This window comes from Ceraceosorus guamensis (assembly GCF_003144195.1).
Source record: "Ceraceosorus guamensis strain MCA 4658 unplaced genomic scaffold IE81scaffold_13, whole genome shotgun sequence".
Classification (NCBI taxonomy): domain Eukaryota; kingdom Fungi; phylum Basidiomycota; class Exobasidiomycetes; order Ceraceosorales; family Ceraceosoraceae; genus Ceraceosorus; species Ceraceosorus guamensis.
In genome coordinates this window covers 145356-165069 of record NW_020290008.1, presented here as the reverse complement: position 1 = coordinate 165069, position 19714 = coordinate 145356, and the positions used below count along the sequence as shown (strand labels likewise).

Below are 19714 nucleotides of genomic sequence, written 5' to 3'. Positions count from 1 at the left end.
TCCTAACGGTCTCAGCCTTGTTGGCAGAGCGCCATGCAGGCTTCAGGCGAGTCAGTGCGGCCACGCATGTCTCTAGAGCGCTCCCGGGAAGATGAAGTACGAATCGCTTTGTGTCTCAGAGCCGCCATTACTTAAGTGTGGTAGCCACTGCAGCGTTGATCAGGCAACTCCGTTACAAATTGTCAAGCTGTACCACGGGCCCAATTAATCGAAGGTAAGCTTTGCGGTGGCAGATCAAGCTTGCACTGGCAGCGGGCGCGTGAATAGAATCATCAATCCATGCAACGGCCCTCTTGGGCTGTGATGAAACATGGATGGATAGCAAAAGCAATTTCTGCCCTGAGCTCAACTCGTATAGAATCGATGCCCTAGCTGCATGTATGGCTTCCATCTCCGCGACTGATGCTTGTGTAGGCGGTGTTTGATGAAGAATGCAGGGCTCATGACAAATTTTATGGTGAAACATGCTCGATTGGTGTGCAAATTCAAGAACGATGAAGTAGACAGGCGATGAAACTTTGTCAAATGCCATATATGCATCCACGATCGCACCGCCTCGCAAATCGTGTTTTGCGACTCAATCACTGCTGTTGCAGCGCGCCGCCCTCTTCTGTGACACGCGTAGTCAAATGATTCCTCGCTCCATCACCTATCCTTGCCGAGTGGAAACTTGAATGCTTTATGCTCCACCGCCGACATAGGGCCGCTCAACCTCCATCCCGGGCTTCATCACTGGCGATTCAGATTTTGTTATACAGCGGCGCACCGCGACTCATTCACGTATACATCAACGGGAGGAGATCATGGCTCCTAAGCGACGCAGTCCGTCTCCGACTCCTTCCAGCGCCACTTCGAGTCCCAAGAAGGGCAAGGCCGCCCCAGCTTCCTGGACTGAGCAAGACGGTGAGCTTCGAACCTGCACTCTGCAACAGCGAGAAGTATGCGTTGCAAGATGTTTGCATGCTTACAATAGACACGGCTCTTGCTCGGCCAATAGACCAGCATTTGCTTCTTGCCCTATTGGTTTCGGATGGCAACATGCCAGTACTCAATGAAGAGAAACGAGCTGCAATGACGCTCGTTTCGAAGCGCAGCGAGGAAGCTGTCAAAGTGAGTCGTTGCGCATCAGAAGCGGTGGCCGCTGTTTCTGGAGCATTGCTGACAAAAGCTTGCGCCTGTTCGGGCATCACCAGCACCGTTGGAAGAAAGTGCTTAGACCTGCTTTGCAGAAGGTCATCGATGAGATCGGGAATGCCAGCAAGAGTAAAGAGTAAAAACAACGATGCAGTCTAGAATCAAGACGGGCTCTCAAATCGAGACTGTCGACTCACCAACAAGCTCGAATCAAACGCCGAGGATTGACGCTACCCAAGATAGTCGCACATCACAGGCGCTGTGTCAAGCAAGGCCAGACGACGAGAACAGCTGTGCAGCTTTTGTCCGTCTTCAAGCCTCTCGACTTGCATGCTGGGAAGATCATCAGATCGAAGAACTCATCTCAATGAATGACTTTGATGACATTTCATCGCTTCTTGAATCGTGTGTACCCAGCTGCGCGGCGGCAATCTGAGAGACTGGAAGCACCCACCCACAGTCTGATCTCAGCATCGAGAGTGGCATGCCAAGTCATGAGTCAAAAGGGCTTCTCTATTGTGGTTTGTTTCTTCAAGCCTTGAGGTAAATCTATGCGAGGCACATGCATCGATTCGGCATGCCTTCTTGAGTTCGAGACCGAGTGGACTGATGTTTCGGCGGGCTTTTTGACTTTGCCTTGCCGAGGTGAGTCTTTCTATGAGGCTTCGCTTCGCCACCTTCCATCAGGACCATTCCATCTTCATATTCCTCCAGAACCATTACATCTTCATCACGTCAAAGGAAAGCGAATGCAATGAGCTGCGCAAGTGATAATGTGACGAAGCCCGCCCGTCGCGATTCTTGAAAGTGCAGACACGATGCCAAGAGCGCTATCTGTGATCGGCGCCGCCATTCGAAGCAAGTCTGACTTACAAGATCAGTGGAAGTTGCTCCACTTGCCTGCGAAGCGTGCGACAGTCTCGGCGACCTTCTTCTTCGTCCTGGTGTCTGCTCGTTGCAGTGGTAGTACGCAATGTGAGCTGAAGCCCGAGCCCAGAGGTAGTCAGGCTCCACTTACTCCACCAGTGCTGCAAAGCAAGCATTCAAAAATTGAATGTGTCGGTGAGTACACCGCTTGATTCAATCCGACTTGCAAGAGCGCTGACCCACCTCCACGGCCTTGTCTGTGCGTCCAAGAGCATTCGCAATGACTGTCTGTTTGCGTTTGGTCAACGTGTGGTCTCCATCCAGTCCGAGCATCAGGTACAGAGCCGTAATTTCTGGAGGTGGAAGAGGCGAAAGGGCAAAAGTAGAGGCGAATGGAGGTGTTCGACGCCATCAGGCGATGCGGCTACCTCGTAGCGATCCCACTCACGGTCAGCTTCGCTCCAAACAGCGGGCTTTGACCCCGCTCGGCTACCTTCGCCATTTTCGGTTGATTTGCAGAGTTTCTTCCTCTTGGGCGGCGAGGGCTTGCAATCCGCCTCGTCTTTCGAATCAGAAGGGCTCACGTCATCATCTTCATCCTTTGCAACCTTTGAAGTGTAGAGCGCCTCGCCAAGGTCGCTTTGAGAGCCATCTGAGGGGCAAGCTTCAGCGTCGGCACCTTTGCGTCTCGGTGGCATGGTGTCGATTTTGGTGGGTCAGCAAAGAAAGTGTGATGGTGGAAGAGATGCTGGATCGACTCGTACATGTGCGGAGGTAGGATGCGGTCTTCTACACCAGAAGCTTTGGATTCATCGTTAGTGCTTGTCGACGCGTGAGGCGAACAGCGCGTCAAAGCCTTGTGCAAGAATAAGTTGACCACATCATCACAGATTGAGCAGCTCGCTTCGCCCCTCATCACTGTGATTGGCCCACACTTGATGCTTGATAGCTTGCTAGATGACGACTTTGCCTCGCCTCGCCGTTGGGATTGTGTGCTAAGACGTGATTGATGAGAACAGAGAGGGTCGACGTGATGAAGCAGTCTGCGGTACCCAGGGTCCAATCTCGGCGTGCCTAATTGGTCGAATGCACTTGGACTCAATCAGAATGACTGATTGCATTCGGAAGCGCACTCGCTCGCCTGTCAGACTTTCTCGCAGCATATATGCAGCTGCTGCACAAGGCTGGATTGGAGGGGGAGTGTGCACTCAGACTCACTGCTCTATGTAACGCGCCAAGGGATCAGCAGAGCCGATCAATTCAGCGCCGGACTCGATTGCACACCCAGCCTTGATGCAGCATGAGCCTCAATCAGACCCGGAGACCCCAGCTCAGCCTTCGGTGTCGCGTAGCCGATGCTGGCATCGATGCCCTGGCGCGTTCCTCCTTCCTTTCGTCATCAGCTTGATCTCCTTTGCCTCAAGATCTTAAGGCGTCGTTCCTACCAATTCTGCACAATTTTGACCCATCAAGTTTGTATTCAACATGCCACCCAAACGACCAATTGAAGGCGACGCGCCGCCTGATAGGCCCACCAAGCAAATCAAAGAAGGCAAATGCGAGAACAAGTTGGCTTGGAGCGCAGAGGATGGTGAGCAGTCATGCGTGCAGGAGAACCCGGCTGTCGTTCCCGGACGGATGGAACAAGATCTCGGGTCGGACTCCATCGTGCTGACCCTGTACCTCACCTCCACTCATGCCCGCCCCTGCAGATCGCAAGTTCTTACTCGCCTTTCTGGCTCTCGACGACCAGCCACCCGCCTTTCCCGAGCACAAAAAAGCCAAGCTGGCCGAATTGATGGGTCGCAGTCCTACAGCGATCAAGGTGAGTTCGACACTGGTGATTTGTCGATCTCGTTCTCTGGCCGCTGATTGCTTCGGCTTCTTGATGTCAGAGTCGCTGGTTCATTACTCTGAGACCTGCTATGAAACAGATCAGCGAAAGTCTGGGAGAGGCACAGCCTCAGAAGGAGTGAGCACGCGTGGGGTGTGCGCTGGCCCATCAAACCATTGGAAGTAGTGTCAAGCGCAAACTGAGCGAAAGGGACGAACGAATACCATTGCGTGACTGTGCTGAGCGCCTTTAGGTAGCCTTCAGCTTTTGCTGTGCTAAGAATTGTTGACCGAAGCCAGGCGCGCCGATCATCTTCCAGAAAGAGGCAACCTTTGAATGAGCGAATGCGCTATGCCTTTGGCGCAGAGGAACCTCTCAGCTCACCTTTTGAAAAATGAGCACTATCAGGGCGATGAGAGCAAAACTGAAATTTGAAATGAGGTGGTGTGAGCACGCGTGTCTTGAGAGGGAGAAAAGCAGCAGAGTACGCTGGTGCGCCAAGAGATGGCATTTGCAGCGCTTGTTTCCCTGGGACGTCCAACTCACCCGAGTCCCATGTAAGGTCCAGCTTGCTGCGAGCCCTCTCTCCTCTTTTGCAGGGGCTTGTAATGAGCAACATGCGCAGCGCTGAGCACCAATCCAACGAACGCGACCGGGATCTGTCTGGTCAGCATTGCAGCTCCGGAGGCCACAGTGGAGCTGCTGAGTAGCATCTCATACAGATCTGGAGAGTCGTCTGCCCATTTGCCCGGCAAGGTGAAAGGCACTACTCGATCGAACCGACGAGGGTCTGTAGTGTCGATGCGACGATACGAGGCTGGCATCTTGCAACGATGCGAGGTGGCGTGTTGTTGATGTTGGAGCGATCCGGATGACGTGCCTGGGCGATGAGCTCAAGCTGCTGACTCGGAGTGCGGGCGTTGCGGATGGAAGCCTCCCCCTTCAATGTACCAGGGTCACGCAACCAAGCGCGACTTTCCACTTGCTTTGAGGAGATGTTGTGACTGTGTCGTCCTTCCGTGCGCGTAGACGTTGCCAATCGGAGGAATTATGAGCACATCATCTAATCGAGCTGCTGTCGATGCTCCCGTCTGTTCCGCCATCTATAGGTGTAGGAAGTCGTGAGTGGGAACGCACCTCAGCTGCTCGGAATCAGGCACTTGGGTAACATCGACACAGCTAGCTTGAGCGAGCTTTGTTCGCGGCAAGTGGCGCGTGCAGTTCCCACGGTCCGACCGACCCTTGTGCGTCACGCTGGGAGCCACGTGCGCGCACACGCAACATCATGGACCAGCAGACCCGGCTACGCCGACTCTCAGCCGGGGTCTCCGCGCGCGTGCGGTCGGCGCTGGAGAGGCAGCAGGAGTAGCCAATGGCAAAAGACGCGGTGTCAGCAGCAGCAGTCATACATGGCAGCTCGAGATGTGGACCCGTGCCCGTGACATGGTGATCGGATTCAGCACCGATGCGGGGAAAGCCTGGCTTGCTGGTCTGAGTAAAGCTGCTCTTGACTACATCGCTCTCAGCCTCGTGAACCGTTCGACCACCTTGTCCCTTCACATCGGTGTCCACGGCAGCCCTTGGCCTACTTTGCAGCCGCCTTACACCCCTGAGCGCGCGCAGCTTATCGCGAACGCGGTTCACCGGCAAAGTCATCGTCTCGAGGCTTTACTCTCGGTTTGGAGCAGTCGTCAGAGCCTCGGACATCCTTCTTTCCCCCACAGCAACAGAGCACGATGGCTTTCAGTCAGACATCGCTGAAGCTCAGCATGTTGGGCTCCAATCCGCAGCTTCGCATGATGGCCTCCGGCGCCCGAGCCTTCTCATCCGGTGAGTCATCACGACGCGGTAACAGGCTCACGATCAAAGGATTGAGGAAGGCTTGGGAATTTCTCGAGCCCACCATCGGAAGGCCGAATGCATATGGTTCATCACGCCCGAAAGAGTGGACCGTGATGCTGATGCTGTATTTCTTTGTCCACACCTAGGCCGTGCCGTCGCTACATCTTCGACCAAACCCACCCAAGCCCAAGCTGTGCAGCCTAACGCTGCCACTTGTAAGTCAACATGAAACCGCTCAAGCTGCGGAGACGGCAGGCTACTGACGCTGCACACCGGCGCCTATCCGATAGCATACATCAAGGGCACAGTCAACGATCCCACTCCCTACCCTCCTCCCGCCCCCTCTCACGGTTCCTACCACTGGCTGTTCGAGCGAGGACTTTCGGTAGCACTGCTGCCAATCGTAGCAGCTGGCATGGTCAAGCATGGTAGCTCGGGTCTGCTGGATGGCGCACTGGCGGTGTCCCTCATCGTGCACTCCCACATCGGATTCGATTGCATCATTGCGGATTACTTGCACAAGAGGAAGTTCCCCGTCATCGGCCCTACTGTCTCTTGGACTCTTCGCGCTGCTACAGTAGCCAGCTTGGTCGGACTCTACGGTGAGTGCTCCGCGTGCTGTGGTCTTTTAAGATCTCATGCAAGACCTCGGGAAGGAGGGCGACGCGGGCCTCGCATGATACCAGGTCGCCCACATTCAGCCGGATGTGCAAGTCAGATGGAGTACTGACAGGTGCCCTTTCGCGTCCCCACCTCTTGCTGTACCTGGCAGAGCTCAACACCAGTGAGTGTAGATGATGATACTTTGTTCCTTCGAAAAGTTACATGCTCATGCCCGGCTCCATTGCCCTTCTTCCACAGACGACATTGGTCTTTCTGAGTTTATTGCGCGCGCTTGGGTCGCATAAGGGGCACAGCGTGTATTTTACCTTCCTTGGCAGTGTCATGAAACCTCAATATCATGCGCTCACACGCTCGTGGAAGTGATGGGCATCATGAACGGGGAAAGAGTTGCCGCGTCCGTCTATCATGCAGGTGCAAAGCGGCGATAGGATACAAGGTGCGATGTTGAACAATGGCATCAGGAGGAGCACCACTGAATCGAACAGGAGCTTGACATACCTTTGTGTTCGAGGATTTCAAATATCTCCACTGACGTAAGCCCAGGCGAGAAAGCCAATGCCATATCTGTGTGTGAGAGAGAGATCGATGCTCAGTCAGGCTTTGGAAAGGGGCATTGCACGTCAGAATCCACTCACGGTGTAGCGAGCTGGACGGAGCAGAATGCCGGCGGCGAGGGATGCAATGATCAGTAGGCGTCAATCACCGCAACGGTCGCGTAACAGCGGCGTACTCACTCTTCTTAGAGCCCAAGCCACGCGTCCAGAACCCCAGCTCCTGGCAGCCACTGCGCTCTTGAGACTCCCGGGAGCGGCAACGACCGGATTTTTCAACGTCCACCTCTCCCTCACCGCTCTCTCCGGTGCTCTTTCTCTAGACGTGCCCACGGGAGCGCGTCTCGAAGCGAACGTGCGCTTTGACAAAGTGTCTGTACCTAATCGCGATTGCAAAGGTGCGCTGCCGATGGTGGGCGGCGACGAGAGTGCGAGAAAGGGCGCGATGAAGTATGTGTGCAAAAGCAAGATGGGCACTGGCACGGGCGTCGTGCTGGAGCGATGAGACGAGGTGTACTTGAGGATACTTGTGCGCTCAGCGTGCTCTACCAGCAATGACATTGCTGTAGGACGAGTTGAAAGGGGCGGAGGCGCTTGATGCAAAGGCCGTGCAGGTCTGGGTTTGATGGCGAGGCGGTTCAGGTTCTTGGACATCGACGAAGCAGAACGTCGACGGCCATGTGAATCGTCTGCAACCATTGGCGCTTTGGGTCGCCGAATGTTCCCATCTGAAACTTGATTGGTCAAGCTCGCAGTTTTCGTCCGGGCTCTTTTGACTCGAGCGGGTCGGCTCAACAGTCGAGACGCAGACACACGGCTGGCGCTCACACCAGCGGAGTTGCTTCTTCTTAAATCCAGATAACTGGATAGTCTACCACCTGTCCTCGTCACCCTTGCAACTTCTTCCTGTAAGCGATTTGCAAGTCTTCGACCGCCGACGATTTTGCTCCGTCCGCCAAGTTGAGCTCCTGTGCGTCTCTTAAAAGGATTCAAAGCCCCTCTATGTGTTGTCCCGTTGCCTTTTTTGCGGCTCCTTCTACCTTCTTCCCAAGCCTTGCGCCCTTCCCACACAACAAGACGCATCAGCTCGGCAGGTCTTCCGACCAGCTCGTAAAGAGCGGCGCCCACTGCACCACCCACGATGAGGATGAACGCAGCTACAATGCGGCCCGACTTTGTCCTCGATCCCGAGTAAGAAACGTCTTGAGAGGCATGGTTGGAGGGCGTCCTGGTATCACCGGTCGAAGCAACTTCAACGCCAGCCGAGCTAGGCAACGCAGAAGATGCATTGAAATACGCAATACTACGATCGATGGACCTCGATATTCGATGTGCCAATCGTCGCGACACCTCAAAGACGGTGAAGAAGGCAGCAAAGCCGACGGAGTCTCGAGCGAGTGAGAGAATCAGTCCAGCTCCGTGCACTCCACCCCTCCAACGTTTGAGAGTCTTCTCCAACTCCTTTCTATTCTCCGCGGACCAGACTTGAGAAGAATCCCCTCTCCATGTTACATTAGCGCTGCTGCCCGTCCCCTTAACTCGGTTGACCAGCCGCTCGTGCGTTGTGGCCGGGGCAAAAGGAAGGACAGCAGCTCGAGCGACGTCTCTCCACCTTATCAGGTGAGGCCGATGCGGGTTCAGGCCATGTTGCTTTCGTCTGGATGAGAGCACCAGTCGGACATTGTCTAGTGGGGCGCTCACCACGCACTGAGCAGCTCCCGCTACGAACCCACTCATGAAGACGATGTGAAGAGGGGTGAATGCGGGTCGCTTTGCAGTCCGATCCGTCCTTTCGGAGATCTTTTTTAGTCTCCTGTCGAGCAGGCTCTGCTCGGTGAGTGTGTATGCTTCGAAGAGCGCAAAGCCTACAGCGGTATTGGCCAGTAGTGGAGGGATGAGGAGATGCGGTAGAAAAGATGCCTGCACATGAAGCCAAAGACGAGATGCAAAGTGAGCGAGCGCGAGACTTCTTGTCCGCGTTTCGGTGTGAGTCTCTTCCGCGGCTTCTAGACAAGATGCTGCAGGATGCCACCTGTTGCCGAGTGCTGCTCTTGCGATGCTTGCCTTGGCCTGCTCTATTCGCAATGATTCCTGTTAACAACAGCACTCACCTTTTCTCTTTTGATGATTTGCCTCATATATCGCAGCGACAGACTTCTCCCATCCCTCTTGGCCATGGCCTCCAGTAAAGACCAAGAGCTAAGCTTCACCGGTCTGAAGAGCCTGACCGGTGCTCTGAACACAAATGCAAGCGTCCCTACCAACGCTCTGGTCAGCGCACCGCCCAGAGAGTCCGCTCGAGACACCTCTGTGCTGGGTTTGACTTGTGTAACATCTTGCGAGCTGCTCTGCTCTTCTTCGGAAGCAACAGAAGCATTTCGACGTCTGCGCTTCTTGACTTGCCTCTTGTGGACGTTCGCTACTGGATCTTTTTGGGAAGATGTCTGCTCGCGGTGGTCGGCCGCTTCCGCGAGTGCCGCCTTCGGCAGCTCTGTCGACATCTTTGGCCGAGCTTAGGCCAAAAGCGCTGAGTGATCCCCGCCTTTCAATCGCGTCGTCACTTCAAAATGCTACCGAGAGCACATGATCGAAGTGCTGCAGGTATTGTGATTCAGGCTATAGGTTGTCAAGCCAGGACTGCAAGCAGCGCTGACGGATGGTGGGCAGTGAAGACGACTGATCCGTGGATGCTGCGACTGCCTGCTCAAATATGGGGGGAACGAGATGACTGATGCGTTGCGGTTCTTGACAGATCCTCGTGTGCTTCTGAGCGTCGTAATCGTCGATGCATACAGCAATCACAATCACCATGGAAGCCGCGCTATGGAACAACATCATTCGTGATATTCAAGATTCACGCTTGCAGCTACATTATAGCCTGTCCCATCTTGCCAATCACGAATGTTCGCGCCGCCCCGTCTTAGCCCCGCGGAGATCCGCTTTGGTAGCACCACAAGAGGCATTCGTTTGATGGCAGCACTCACCATGCACCTACCACCACCCACTACTCAACAGCGCTCGTATCGGCCTCTCAAAAATGACTTTTGCCAGCAAGCATTCCTTGTAGAGACCGATCTCAACGAAACGCAACTGCGCTCATACTGAACGTCAGACTCGCACCTGAAGAATGAAGCAGCGTGCTCATGCTGAAGTTGCAAGGGTGGAGGAAGTGTGCAAGTACAAGTACCGAGACAGGTGGAGTCAACCAGGCTCCGCTTCGCGCACAAAGCAAGATATTCTGCCTCATTTCCTCCAGCTACTGGACGATAGCAGACGCAGCAGGCGAGCTCTCGGTCCATCGAACTCAGCGCTGCACGTGCTGGAAGTCAGCAGCGGATTTGGCGAGCACATTTGTCACTTTGCTCAGTCTCAATTGCCTGATGCGGCCTCCACAGCAGCGGTCCATCAGGCAAGCCGGGACACCACCTTTCAACCCACAGAGGCGGACGAGTATTTGTGTCAAAGCATCGACAGGCTCGTCGAGCAATCCCGCACCTCGAACATCTTCCCAGCTATCCAGTTGGAATTGACAAACGCGGCGGAATGGGCTCAATTGCGCAGCGCCACGACACAAAGACGAGAGGGCGAGGCTGCTGAGACTGGCATCGCATTGTTCGATATAGTGCTGTGCTTCAACATCATCCATATCGCGCCTTGGCATGTGGCTGAATGCATCTTCGCTCAGCTGGGCCAGGAAATCTCTTCTGACTCCCTGTCGTTCGGCCCGGGAACACATCAGGAACCGGTGCCCAAGTCATTCCTCGCGCCCGGCGGACTTCTGGTTCTGTATGGCGCGTTCAAGGAAAACGGCAAACACACCAGCGAAGGTAATGCTCAGGTACGTCACGCCTCGTTGGCGTACACGATCCGTGTAAAAGCACTTGACCGACGCTCTCGTCCCCATGATGCCCAGAACGGCAGACTGCCAACGATTCGCTGCCGCAAGCTGACCCGAGCTTTCTATCCAAACCTGGCGTGCGCTTAGTTCGATCGAGTGCTCAAAGGTCGGAATACAGACTACGGTCTACGAGATCTTACGCTCGAAGTCGTTCCGCTCGCCTCGTCCAGTGGCTTCGAGCTCATTCAGACCACCTCCCTTCGTGCAGGCAACGTGAGTAAAAATAATCTCAGCAACAGACATGCGATCCAGGGCTCGCCCCAAGTTGACAAGTGGCATCTTGTCGCTCAATCTCCGCGCTGCATCAAAAAGTTGCTTCTCGTCTTTCGCAAGAAGTTGGACGATGGTCGTGCCTACGCGACCAGATGAAGCAAGCCTTGGAACTCCAAGTGCACTAATCACGCTTGCGAAGCGTGCTCGACTGTGTGATGCATCGCTCTGTGTTGTTAGCCTTCCTGCTGACACGCCTCCCGTCAATCGGTACAGAAGCCCAGCATCAATTTGTAAACATCGTCTATCTGTATGCTCTGTCCCCTGCATTCTCCGCATTGGCAATGCCATCCGCGCCACCACATTGATTAGAATGACATGCATTCGCATTCGGCTTGATCGAGTCCAGTTGTAGTAATGAAGGTCGTCGCTCAGACATAAGACTAAGAGGTGAAGTAAGGTAGGGCGGGCAGAAAGACGGGTTAGTATGCAACCGTGCATACTACGCGCACATCGCGCAATGCTCACCTTCTGGACGTGTCCCTCGCCCTTGTAGCCCTCCGAAGAGATACCGGTGATTGGGTTCTGGTTCTGTTGGCGAGCCAGCTCGTTGGATTGTTCTTGGTACTCCTTCGTCATGGTCTTTGGCTGGTTGGGGTTGGCTGTAGCGATGTAATCGAGGGCGTCAGTATAGTGCCCCATTCCAGAGCGGATGACCCTATGCGCTACTCACCGAATTGTCTCAATCCGAAGAAGAGGCCAAAAGTGGCAATGATGAGACCAGTGACGCCGGCAGCAGTCTTGATGGCTTGTCCGGGCTGGGTGATGGGTTTGCGAGGGCCATGAGGACCGAACGAAATGTAGTAAGCTAGAAAAGGTGGTTGCAACGAGGTAGGTGAGCGGATGTGCACCAGCGCGCGACTCTGATCGGCTTCGTCATGACTCTGCTCGGTCTCTTTCGCGGGCCTGACAAAGGGTTCAAGCTGCGCCCGCCTTTTAATCGACACCAAGCCATGGTCGCGGACCGGATCGGAAGGTTGGGCGAAATTTGCTCATGCGGAGGGGTTCCACTCCAAGAGGGGACTACGAATGCCGCGCGCCTGCTTCGAAATCGATGCAACAACTGCAGCATGCCTCCATAAGGGTTTCCCGCAAAGAAGCACAGCGTATCGCTGGACACTGAACACTGTGCAGTGAACCAGCTGACAGTCCTGCGCTTGCGCAAATTTTGCTCGTTGAGAGTAGGAGAGGCGACAATCACAACGCTCACAAGTACAAGCACCCGAAGCTCCCCGGATCTGCAGCAGTAAAGTCATGCCAGCTCGACAATGACCGCTCGATCCTTGAGCGCATACCAAATGTGCCGCGGGTACGTGTACTAGCTGCTGCACCACCGACCGAAGCTCAAGGAAGCCCCTCCCTGCACAACTCACCAGCCTTCTTCTCGTCTAGCGAGAGTTCCTTCCAGTCCCGTCGCTGGACCTCTTCGAGCTTACGGTAGATGGTGTATTGCTCCTCCTTTGACAGGTTGCTCCATCGAGCTTCAATGTTGGGCAAAGTAGCTTTCAAATCAACGCTCGGCGCACCGTTCGCCTCGATCTCCTTGACCATTTGGGGAGTCCATTCTTCGGCCTTGGTGAGCAGACCCCTGGAGGCTGTTCGGGGTGCGATGCGTGAGACGGTGCGAAGCCCGGTTGCAAGCATCATGGCGGCTCGGGACGGGATTGAAGAAGGTTGGGTTGTGTTTGCGGAGCGAATGGACGCCCGAGGCCAATGCACAATCTGGGAAATCCGCTGCAGGATCGTGCCAAAGACCGTAGATCTGATCTCACAACGAGATGTATGCGGGGCGAGGTGAAGAGGTGCGGCAGAAGTGATACGAAGGGGAACGTAGAGATGTCACTTTGTCTGGACCAACTACGAAATCTCTCGCCGCTCGCGTCGTTTGCCCTGCTGACCATCCAGTCTCACCAGTTGCGGACGACTCGACTGACTGCCGCGTGAACGCGCCCAGCAGCAGCAGCGGGCGAGAAGATCCTGCCTGATGCCCGCGCCCGCTTGCAGCCCGCGCGCGCGCGTATCACGATCGACTTGTGACTGCACACGCTCCAGCCAAACGGAGCTGTGCTTTTGGCAAGATCGAAGGCAAAGCATGCAGCGAACGACGCGCGCGACACGCACGGCTGCTTCCGCGTGCGCTGCACGGCGTTGCTGAAGCCACGTGGCGATTGGTCTCTAGTGGGCCATCACCGCGTGCATGCATGCGAATGTGAGTGAATGCATGGCTTCGACTTTCGGCCTTTGATGCGTACGCACTCACGCCCGCACGCATCCACAAGGCTTATTTCCGGCTGCCGGCTGTTCAAAGCATCCGCCACCGCGAGAGTCCTCAGGCCGCGTGATCGCCTTATAGCCATGCGTGCAAGCTGAATCACGACAAGATTTAGAAGCGCGAAGTCGTGATTGCCAGGGCAAAGTCAGACACATGTTCTTCTGTCAACCACAACACACCTTGATGTCTGCTCGAGCTTGCACTCGCTCGCTACCAACCGCCTTACTCATCCGCAATACTACCTGGGCCTCACACCTTCCACGTTCTGCGTTCTCGCTCAAAGTAGGCCATCCAACTCAGACATCAGATCACACCACTCGTGCCACCCGGTTGCACCTTCAAAAGACTGCGTCCAGCTTCCTGAGTAAGCGCAATTTTGCAACAGCTGCGACGGCTTCCGCTGCTGCCGCTACCACCGCTGCTCTCTGTGCGTCCGTACCCATTCAGGCCGACGAAGCCCGCGAATCGACTTCAAATCCGACGGACTTTTCGCAAATCGCCGCAAACATGGCGCCTGTACCCGATGGAGCGACCGCAAACGGTCAAACGAAGCACAAGGTCGTCATCATCGGCTCCGGTCCCGCTGGTCACACTGCCGCCATCTATCTCGCACGTGCCAATCTGGAGCCGGTCCTCTTCGAGGGTCTTCTCGCCAACGGCCTCGCGCCGGGTGGACAACTGACAACCACTACGGATGTGGAAAACTTCCCCGGCTTTCCCGACGGTATTCGTGGACCCGAGATCATGGACAAGTTCCGAGCTCAATCGGAGCGATTTGGCACGAAAATCTACACCGAGACGATTTCCAAGGTCGATCTCTCCGAAAGGCCATTCAAATTTTGGAGAGAGGGCAAGGAAGCAGAGCCTGCTGAGCTGGCGGATACCATCATCATGGCTACTGGTGCATCTGCAAGAAGAATGAACTTGAAGGGCGAAGATGTGTACTGGCAGAGCGGTATCAGTGCGTGCGCAGTGTGTGATGGCGCCGTTCCCATCTTCCGTAACAAGCCTCTCGCTGTGATCGGCGGTGGAGACAGCGCAGCGGAAGAGGCCACGTACTTGACCAAGTATGGTTCTCACGTCTATGTTCTCGTCAGAAGGGACGAGCTGCGCGCTTCCAAGATTATGGCGAAGAGATTGGTCAACCACCCAAAGGTGACTGTGCTGTTCAACCACGTGGCGACCGAAGCAAAGGGTGACGGCGAACTTTTGAACGCACTTGCGATCAAAAACACCAAGACGGGAGAGGAGAAGGACCTGCAAGTCAATGGTCTCTTTTATGCAGTAAGTACTCATGCGCAGTGCTCTCAAATGATTGTCGTTTTGCTGAAAGATTCGTCACTCTTCAAAGATCGGTCACGACCCAGCGACGAACCTTGTCAAGGGTCAGGTGGAATGCGACGCAGATGGCTACATTGTCACCAAGCCCGGCACCGCTCAGACGAGCATCAAGGGTGTCTTTGCGGCCGGAGATGTGCAGGACAAGAAGTATCGCCAGGCCGTCACGTCGGCGGGATCAGGCTGGTGAGTGTTGTCGAGCTCTTGACGAGCACAGGGTGTTGAGCTGACCCTTCGTTCATCTGGCTGTCGGCACAGCATTGCTGCCCTCGAAGCCGAACGATTGCTTGCTGAGGAAGAGGAGGAGGCGGCATGAATGTGCTGCGCACTCCAAGGCCAGCGTCTCGTTCTTTGTTGAGGTCTTCAGACCTTGACCCGTCTACATCGCTCGATCGCGCCTCAAAATGAGACTTTTCATAGAGCTCTGCGGGGCTGTGGCTGGGATGGTTCTCTAGCAATTTGACTTTGGCTTACGTCCATCTGTAAAGTTTGACGGTCGCCAGACTGTCGTCCGCGCCCCGAACGATTGGGAAAGTGTCTGAGACGATTGAGCGAAGTTCAAAGCTTTGTCGAGCCGAGGGCTCGCATGAAAGACAAGAACGGGTGCGTTCAACGACACCGCCCTCTAGTGCTTGGGTACCTTTGCCAGACTCAGGACTGCCTACATTCTGTTCCATGATGGACACTGAGGGTGAACCGTTCTAGCGCCTTGGTCAATCGCGACCGCAAAGTGTGCAGGGCGGCAGTATATATACCTGATGAAGCTCCGCGTCGACTAACGCAGCGATTTGATAGATCAGCGTGAGTGCAAGCCGTTTTTCGCTCTCGTGACGTCTAGGATAATAATAGTGAACAGAAGAAGCCGCTGGCTGGCCGGCCGTGCCGCCGTGTGATGCTGCCTGCTGGCTGCATGAAGAGTCACAGCAGCAGCCAAGTCATGAACCCAGAGTCACGAATCGAGCTGGTTAGCGCCGGCATAAATGCAAGCAAACTTAAAATTCACGTTTGCTTAGCGGGCCTCCATGTGCTTCAAGCTGCACGGACACGCCCTTCGGGGACAGGTGATGTGCTGGGCGTAGCGGCGGCGCGTTTCCAGCAGCAACGCGCGCAAGCAAGCATCACGCGCCGCTCAATGGGGCGGCGGGCGCGGTGGGCGCGGGACAAGGTGATGGAGCGTGCGTGCAGCGCAACAACCTGAACGGGACTCGTTCTTGAATTCACAGTCACATTGTGACTGTACCGTACATGGAGTCGTCACCCAGCACGCTTGTGGCTTGCGGTGCTCACTCACACTCTTGAACCTTGAACGTGAGCCTAACACTGTCAATAAACCGCCCGCGTCGCATGCTTTACGGCCGTCGTCACCACAGCTGTGCGCGTCGCTATCTCACCTCTACTCACGACTTCCTCGAGGGTACTCTTGCTCTGTTACTGGGAACAGTCACTCTCTTTGCTTTGGACAATCCTTGCTCTTGCGCTCCAGCATCACGCAGATACCCGTCGTAGCGAGGTGGACCGGTCACGTCAAGAAGCAAGCAGACGCATACACGCTGCCATAGCATTCGCAAGCCGAGGTAGCACGCACGCACAGCGCTCCAAGTGACGAACACTCGGTGTAGCGAGGCATGGCGACGTCAGTAGAGCTCTTTAGCACATCTATCCTATCCAACATCAAAGTCCGCTCCAGACATGAGCGCTTCGTATCGGTGTTGACTGTTAAAAAGGTCGGTTGCCATGAGCGTCGCTGTATACCGAGTCTCTGGTCAATTTGCTAAGATCCAAATCGGCTCGCTGCACAGGTCCCCTACATCTACCATGATCTAGCTAGCGACGAGGATGCAAAGAGCAGGTGGAGGAGAAAGGTGAGTAAGGTAGACTGCTCAACTTTCTGCGTCATACACACCTCTGACTCCTTCTTGGTTCGCTATCCAATCACTGGCAGGCGCGAGATCCTCAAATACCCGGACTGCTGGTAAACAACGAGTGGAGGGGGACTTTCGAAGAATTCGAAGAGGCAGTAGAGTTTGGCGAGCTGGGATTGTTCTTGCGCGTCGACGATGGGCGGACCTCTGCACCAGCACCGGCATCAGCTGATGTCCCATCGGCTACGACAGGTGAAGGCGCCAATGCAGAGTCAAGCCGTGCCAGCATCACTCCTGAAGGTAGCAATAATGAGGAGTCGAAACCGCGTGCTTCTGGCAAACACTTAGCTCCGATCGGTCTGGCTAAGCCTCGGTCCGTGTCAGATAGGGGCCCAGTTGCAGCGCCGACAGTAGCACTACCTCACGCTCCCACCGGAGCTGGCAAGCGGGAGGAAGCAAGCGTCGAAGATTTGATGGAAAGCTTCGATGCCAACTCTCTCGACCTGAATGACGACGATGTCGACGCCATGCTTGCTGAGATCTCAGCGCTGAGTCTCTCTGACTCTAAGAGGAGAGAGGAAGAAAAGGCAAAGGCGAAGGCACTGGCAGCCGCCGAGTCTAAGGACCCCAGAAAACGGGGCCTGTATCCTCAGCTTGGCATCACACCGCAAGCGCCTGTGCCTCGCACGTACATTCCCTCAGCAAATGCAGGAGTAGCTCCACTGAAGCTTGCGAAGATGGGCACGGGCAGCGCCAGCGCTGCTTCGTCGAGAAGCATGAGCGAAAGTTCTTCTTCTGCCTCGGACAGCTCTGCATCTAGGCTGGCTCGCTACAATGCGAGTCAAATGTCGTCCAAAGCTCTCGTTGCTGAGGCTTCTTCTGCCGCTACGGCAAGGGGTGCATCATCATCAGCCATAGCCAAAATGATTGCAGAAGGCGGGAGCCTGTCGGAAGCTCTTACGGCATCGCGATCTGAGGCGATCGTTGGCCACGAAGATGCCGATGCACTCCTGGCTAGCTTGGGACTGGCAGACATTCAGCTTACGCCAGACGAAGCTGAAGCTTTCATATCGCACGGAACGATCCCAGAGGGAGCAAGCAGCGGGGGAGCGCGCCTGAAGCGCGTGCAAAGCAAAGCGGAACGCGCGCGTGACGAAGTCGGTGCAAGGGAGGTGGCCAGACGCGCGCGAGAGAGAGGAGCGGGCGGCAGCGTCTCTAGCATCAGCAGCTTCAGCAGTAGTGAAAGCGCGCGACAGCGCTCAAAGAGCCCCCTGGTCTCCGCAGAGAAGGAGTCACCAGTTCCTGTCTCTGCTCACGTGGACGCAGCGAATGATGCGGAGCTGCTGACAGGTGTCAAGCCAAGCGCTGCGGAATCCAAGAGCAGCAAGAAGGACGATACTGCAATCATTCCCGAGAATGCAATTATGACATCTCCCTTGGACAAGGATGCAAAGGTAGACAAAGACAGCTCGACAGCCTCCGAGGATCATCGTCTTGTTTTGCCCCCGTCCAAGGAAGAGATATTTGTCTCTGAAGGTCAGGATATCGCCGCGGAAGCTACCCACGAGCTGGAGCTCGACAATAAGCCTGCAGATACACCGGATAGCAGTTTGACTGACTCAAATGTTGGCGATGGTGATTCGGCCGGAAGCGCAAGCGACGTCTTGCCGATCAAAACGAGCACGAGCCCACATTTGAAGCCCAGGTCGGAGCCTGCGTCGGAGCCCGCTGCGCCGTCAAGCAACCCTCCTGTGGAGCCTGACGAGACGCCACGAGCCAAACAGGCTGATTTGCCTGATGTGGATGACGCTCCTGCTGCAGATCAACCTCCACCAAATACGGATGATGCGGAGGAGGCCGAGGCAGCAGTTGCTGAGCTACCGATTCGCAGCACACAAGATCTCGACAAACGAACATCTAGACCAATGTCCAAGTTCGTGGGTGGTGCAGAAACCGATGCTGCCATTGCGCTGATGCTACACGGAGGGGAAGTCCATCAAAACACAGAAGTTGATGGTGCCGATGGGTCTAAGGTAGAGGGTGCGAATGGATCAGCAGCCGATGGCAAGCCACTCCCCCCAATGTTAGACCTAAGCGGTATCAGCAACGATCCTCAAGAGCCAGGTGCTCCGCCTTCACCATTGGGGGCTAGTGCTTCTTCCAAGCAGCTATACTCACCTCATGGCTCGCCAGAAGCGGTGAAAGGGGAGGCTCAGGGCAGCGAATACCCTTCCGGTGCAGACTCATCGCAAAGCGCGAATCATGCCGCTGCGTCTCCGCCAAGCCGACCACGACCCTCTCGCTCCAGCACCAACATGAAGTCTCCCCCCGCCTCGGCATCTTCGCGCCGTGCTATCGATGTGCAGCGAAGGGACGGCAGCTCAAGCTCTCCGATGACGCCGTCTCACTCTGGGCCGTCATTGGGCTCCAGTCCTCCTCCTCCTTCGCCCCACTCTGCCTCCAGTCGTCATTCCAGCAGCGGCCCTGACTCTTCACTCTCGCATGCGCATTCCTCTGGCTCAATTTCCGCCTCTGGTCCTCCCAAGAAGGGCCGTTTTAGTCTGGCCAAATTCGGCAAAGGAAAGAACGAGAAGGTGACTTCTCCACTCAGTCCTAGCTCCAGCGGGGGTGGCAAAGACTCCTTCTTCGGATCAGTTGGTAGGGGCAAGAGCTCCATTTCTGACGAGAGGAAATCCTCATCCACCGTCAGCCGAGAAGATAGGATGCACAAGACCCTCAGTCAGATCCTGCGCGATGCGGATGCCGCTATGGCGGATCTGGACAACGATAATGATGCTGCTTCTATCATCAGCAAAGACGACGGTCTGTCTTGGGAAGGCGATGACGACGACGATGATGATGGCAGACCTCGAGATTTCGACGTGAAGATCCCAGCATAGGCCACGGCACTTTAGACACCTTCGAGGGAACGTTGATTCGCCATCAAGCTTCATGTATGCACCACATTCTTGCCCCAACTCATCATTTCCTTATTAGCCAGCAGCTTGTCGCTTGGGGTCGAACCTCTTTCGGCCTTGCGCGTCTCTCTTATTGCCGAGCGCACAACGTCTCAATCTGATCTGTACTTGCCTCTTAGTGAAGGGATGCTCGACCGTGAATGTCTGATATGCCACTCAGGGTAGGCTCTTTAGCTGTTCAAGTTCATACACACAGCAATCAGGAATGACGTGTACCCATTTCAGATCAGACCGTGATATTCAA

At 55.3% G+C, this 19714-nt stretch overlaps 11 protein-coding genes across 11 annotated transcripts; 6 read left to right on the top strand and 5 right to left on the bottom strand.

Annotated features, from left to right (window-relative positions):
* The first annotated feature begins 662 nt into the window (after window positions 1-662).
* On the top strand, window positions 663-1520 carry IE81DRAFT_37053 (hypothetical protein). Its single transcript, XM_025517277.1, has 2 exons — window positions 663-903; window positions 998-1520. Exons 1-2 carry the CDS (start codon window positions 804-806, stop codon window positions 1291-1293), a joined length of 396 nt encoding a protein of 131 aa, XP_025371336.1. The 5' UTR covers window positions 663-803; the 3' UTR covers window positions 1294-1520.
* Window positions 1521-1526: 6 nt separating this feature from the next.
* On the bottom strand, window positions 1527-2706 carry IE81DRAFT_321577 (hypothetical protein). Its single transcript, XM_025513390.1, has 4 exons — window positions 2245-2706; window positions 2153-2162; window positions 2008-2082; window positions 1527-1859 (listed from the first exon to the last, which is right to left on the bottom strand). Exons 1-3 carry the CDS (start codon window positions 2332-2334, stop codon window positions 2012-2014), a joined length of 171 nt encoding a protein of 56 aa, XP_025371334.1. The 5' UTR covers window positions 2335-2706; the 3' UTR covers window positions 1527-1859; window positions 2008-2011.
* On the bottom strand, window positions 1532-2147 carry IE81DRAFT_321578 (hypothetical protein). Its single transcript, XM_025513391.1, has one exon. The coding sequence runs from the start codon at window positions 1852-1854 to the stop codon at window positions 1684-1686; it is 171 nt and encodes a 56-aa protein (XP_025371335.1). The 5' UTR covers window positions 1855-2147; the 3' UTR covers window positions 1532-1683.
* A 780-nt stretch (window positions 2707-3486) lies between the features above and the next one.
* IE81DRAFT_345877 (hypothetical protein) lies at window positions 3487-3977 on the top strand (the record flags this gene model as incomplete). The annotated part of the gene is made up of 3 exons (XM_025515968.1): window positions 3487-3592; window positions 3714-3826; window positions 3897-3977. The coding sequence occupies 3 exons, from the start codon at window positions 3487-3489 to the stop codon at window positions 3975-3977; spliced, it is 300 nt and encodes a 99-aa protein (XP_025371333.1).
* Window positions 3978-4210: 233 nt separating this feature from the next.
* On the bottom strand, window positions 4211-4659 carry IE81DRAFT_287514 (right border a protein; the record flags this gene model as incomplete). The annotated part of the gene is made up of 2 exons (XM_025511715.1): window positions 4211-4259; window positions 4382-4659. 2 exons carry the CDS (start codon window positions 4657-4659, stop codon window positions 4211-4213), a joined length of 327 nt encoding a protein of 108 aa, XP_025371332.1.
* Window positions 4660-5271: 612 nt separating this feature from the next.
* On the top strand, window positions 5272-6678 carry IE81DRAFT_321574 (hypothetical protein). The gene is made up of 5 exons (XM_025513389.1): window positions 5272-5665; window positions 5824-5892; window positions 5968-6279; window positions 6450-6461; window positions 6539-6678. The coding sequence occupies exons 1-5, from the start codon at window positions 5572-5574 to the stop codon at window positions 6583-6585; spliced, it is 534 nt and encodes a 177-aa protein (XP_025371331.1). The 5' UTR covers window positions 5272-5571; the 3' UTR covers window positions 6586-6678.
* A 138-nt stretch (window positions 6679-6816) lies between these two features.
* Window positions 6817-9353, bottom strand: IE81DRAFT_345874 (hypothetical protein; the record flags this gene model as incomplete). The annotated part of the gene is made up of 4 exons (XM_025515967.1): window positions 6817-6865; window positions 6937-6947; window positions 7036-8772; window positions 8964-9353. The coding sequence occupies 4 exons, from the start codon at window positions 9351-9353 to the stop codon at window positions 6817-6819; spliced, it is 2187 nt and encodes a 728-aa protein (XP_025371330.1).
* A 372-nt stretch (window positions 9354-9725) lies between these two features.
* Window positions 9726-10963, top strand: IE81DRAFT_321570 (hypothetical protein). The gene has a single exon (XM_025513388.1). It carries the CDS (start codon window positions 9980-9982, stop codon window positions 10835-10837), a length of 858 nt encoding a protein of 285 aa, XP_025371329.1. The 5' UTR covers window positions 9726-9979; the 3' UTR covers window positions 10838-10963.
* Window positions 10964-11168: 205 nt separating this feature from the next.
* IE81DRAFT_321568 (cytochrome c oxidase subunit IV) lies at window positions 11169-13082 on the bottom strand. Its single transcript, XM_025513387.1, has 4 exons — window positions 12394-13082; window positions 11694-11828; window positions 11489-11622; window positions 11169-11403 (listed from the first exon to the last, which is right to left on the bottom strand). The coding sequence occupies exons 1-4, from the start codon at window positions 12662-12664 to the stop codon at window positions 11392-11394; spliced, it is 552 nt and encodes a 183-aa protein (XP_025371328.1). The 5' UTR covers window positions 12665-13082; the 3' UTR covers window positions 11169-11391.
* Window positions 13083-13287: 205 nt separating this feature from the next.
* On the top strand, window positions 13288-15263 carry IE81DRAFT_321567 (thioredoxin reductase). The gene is made up of 3 exons (XM_025513386.1): window positions 13288-14576; window positions 14644-14816; window positions 14889-15263. Exons 1-3 carry the CDS (start codon window positions 13476-13478, stop codon window positions 14944-14946), a joined length of 1332 nt encoding a protein of 443 aa, XP_025371327.1. The 5' UTR covers window positions 13288-13475; the 3' UTR covers window positions 14947-15263.
* A 609-nt stretch (window positions 15264-15872) lies between these two features.
* Window positions 15873-19623, top strand: IE81DRAFT_340233 (hypothetical protein). Its single transcript, XM_025515605.1, has 3 exons — window positions 15873-16354; window positions 16430-16492; window positions 16573-19623. The coding sequence occupies exons 1-3, from the start codon at window positions 16256-16258 to the stop codon at window positions 19390-19392; spliced, it is 2982 nt and encodes a 993-aa protein (XP_025371326.1). The 5' UTR covers window positions 15873-16255; the 3' UTR covers window positions 19393-19623.
* The last annotated feature ends 91 nt before the right edge of the window (window positions 19624-19714 follow it).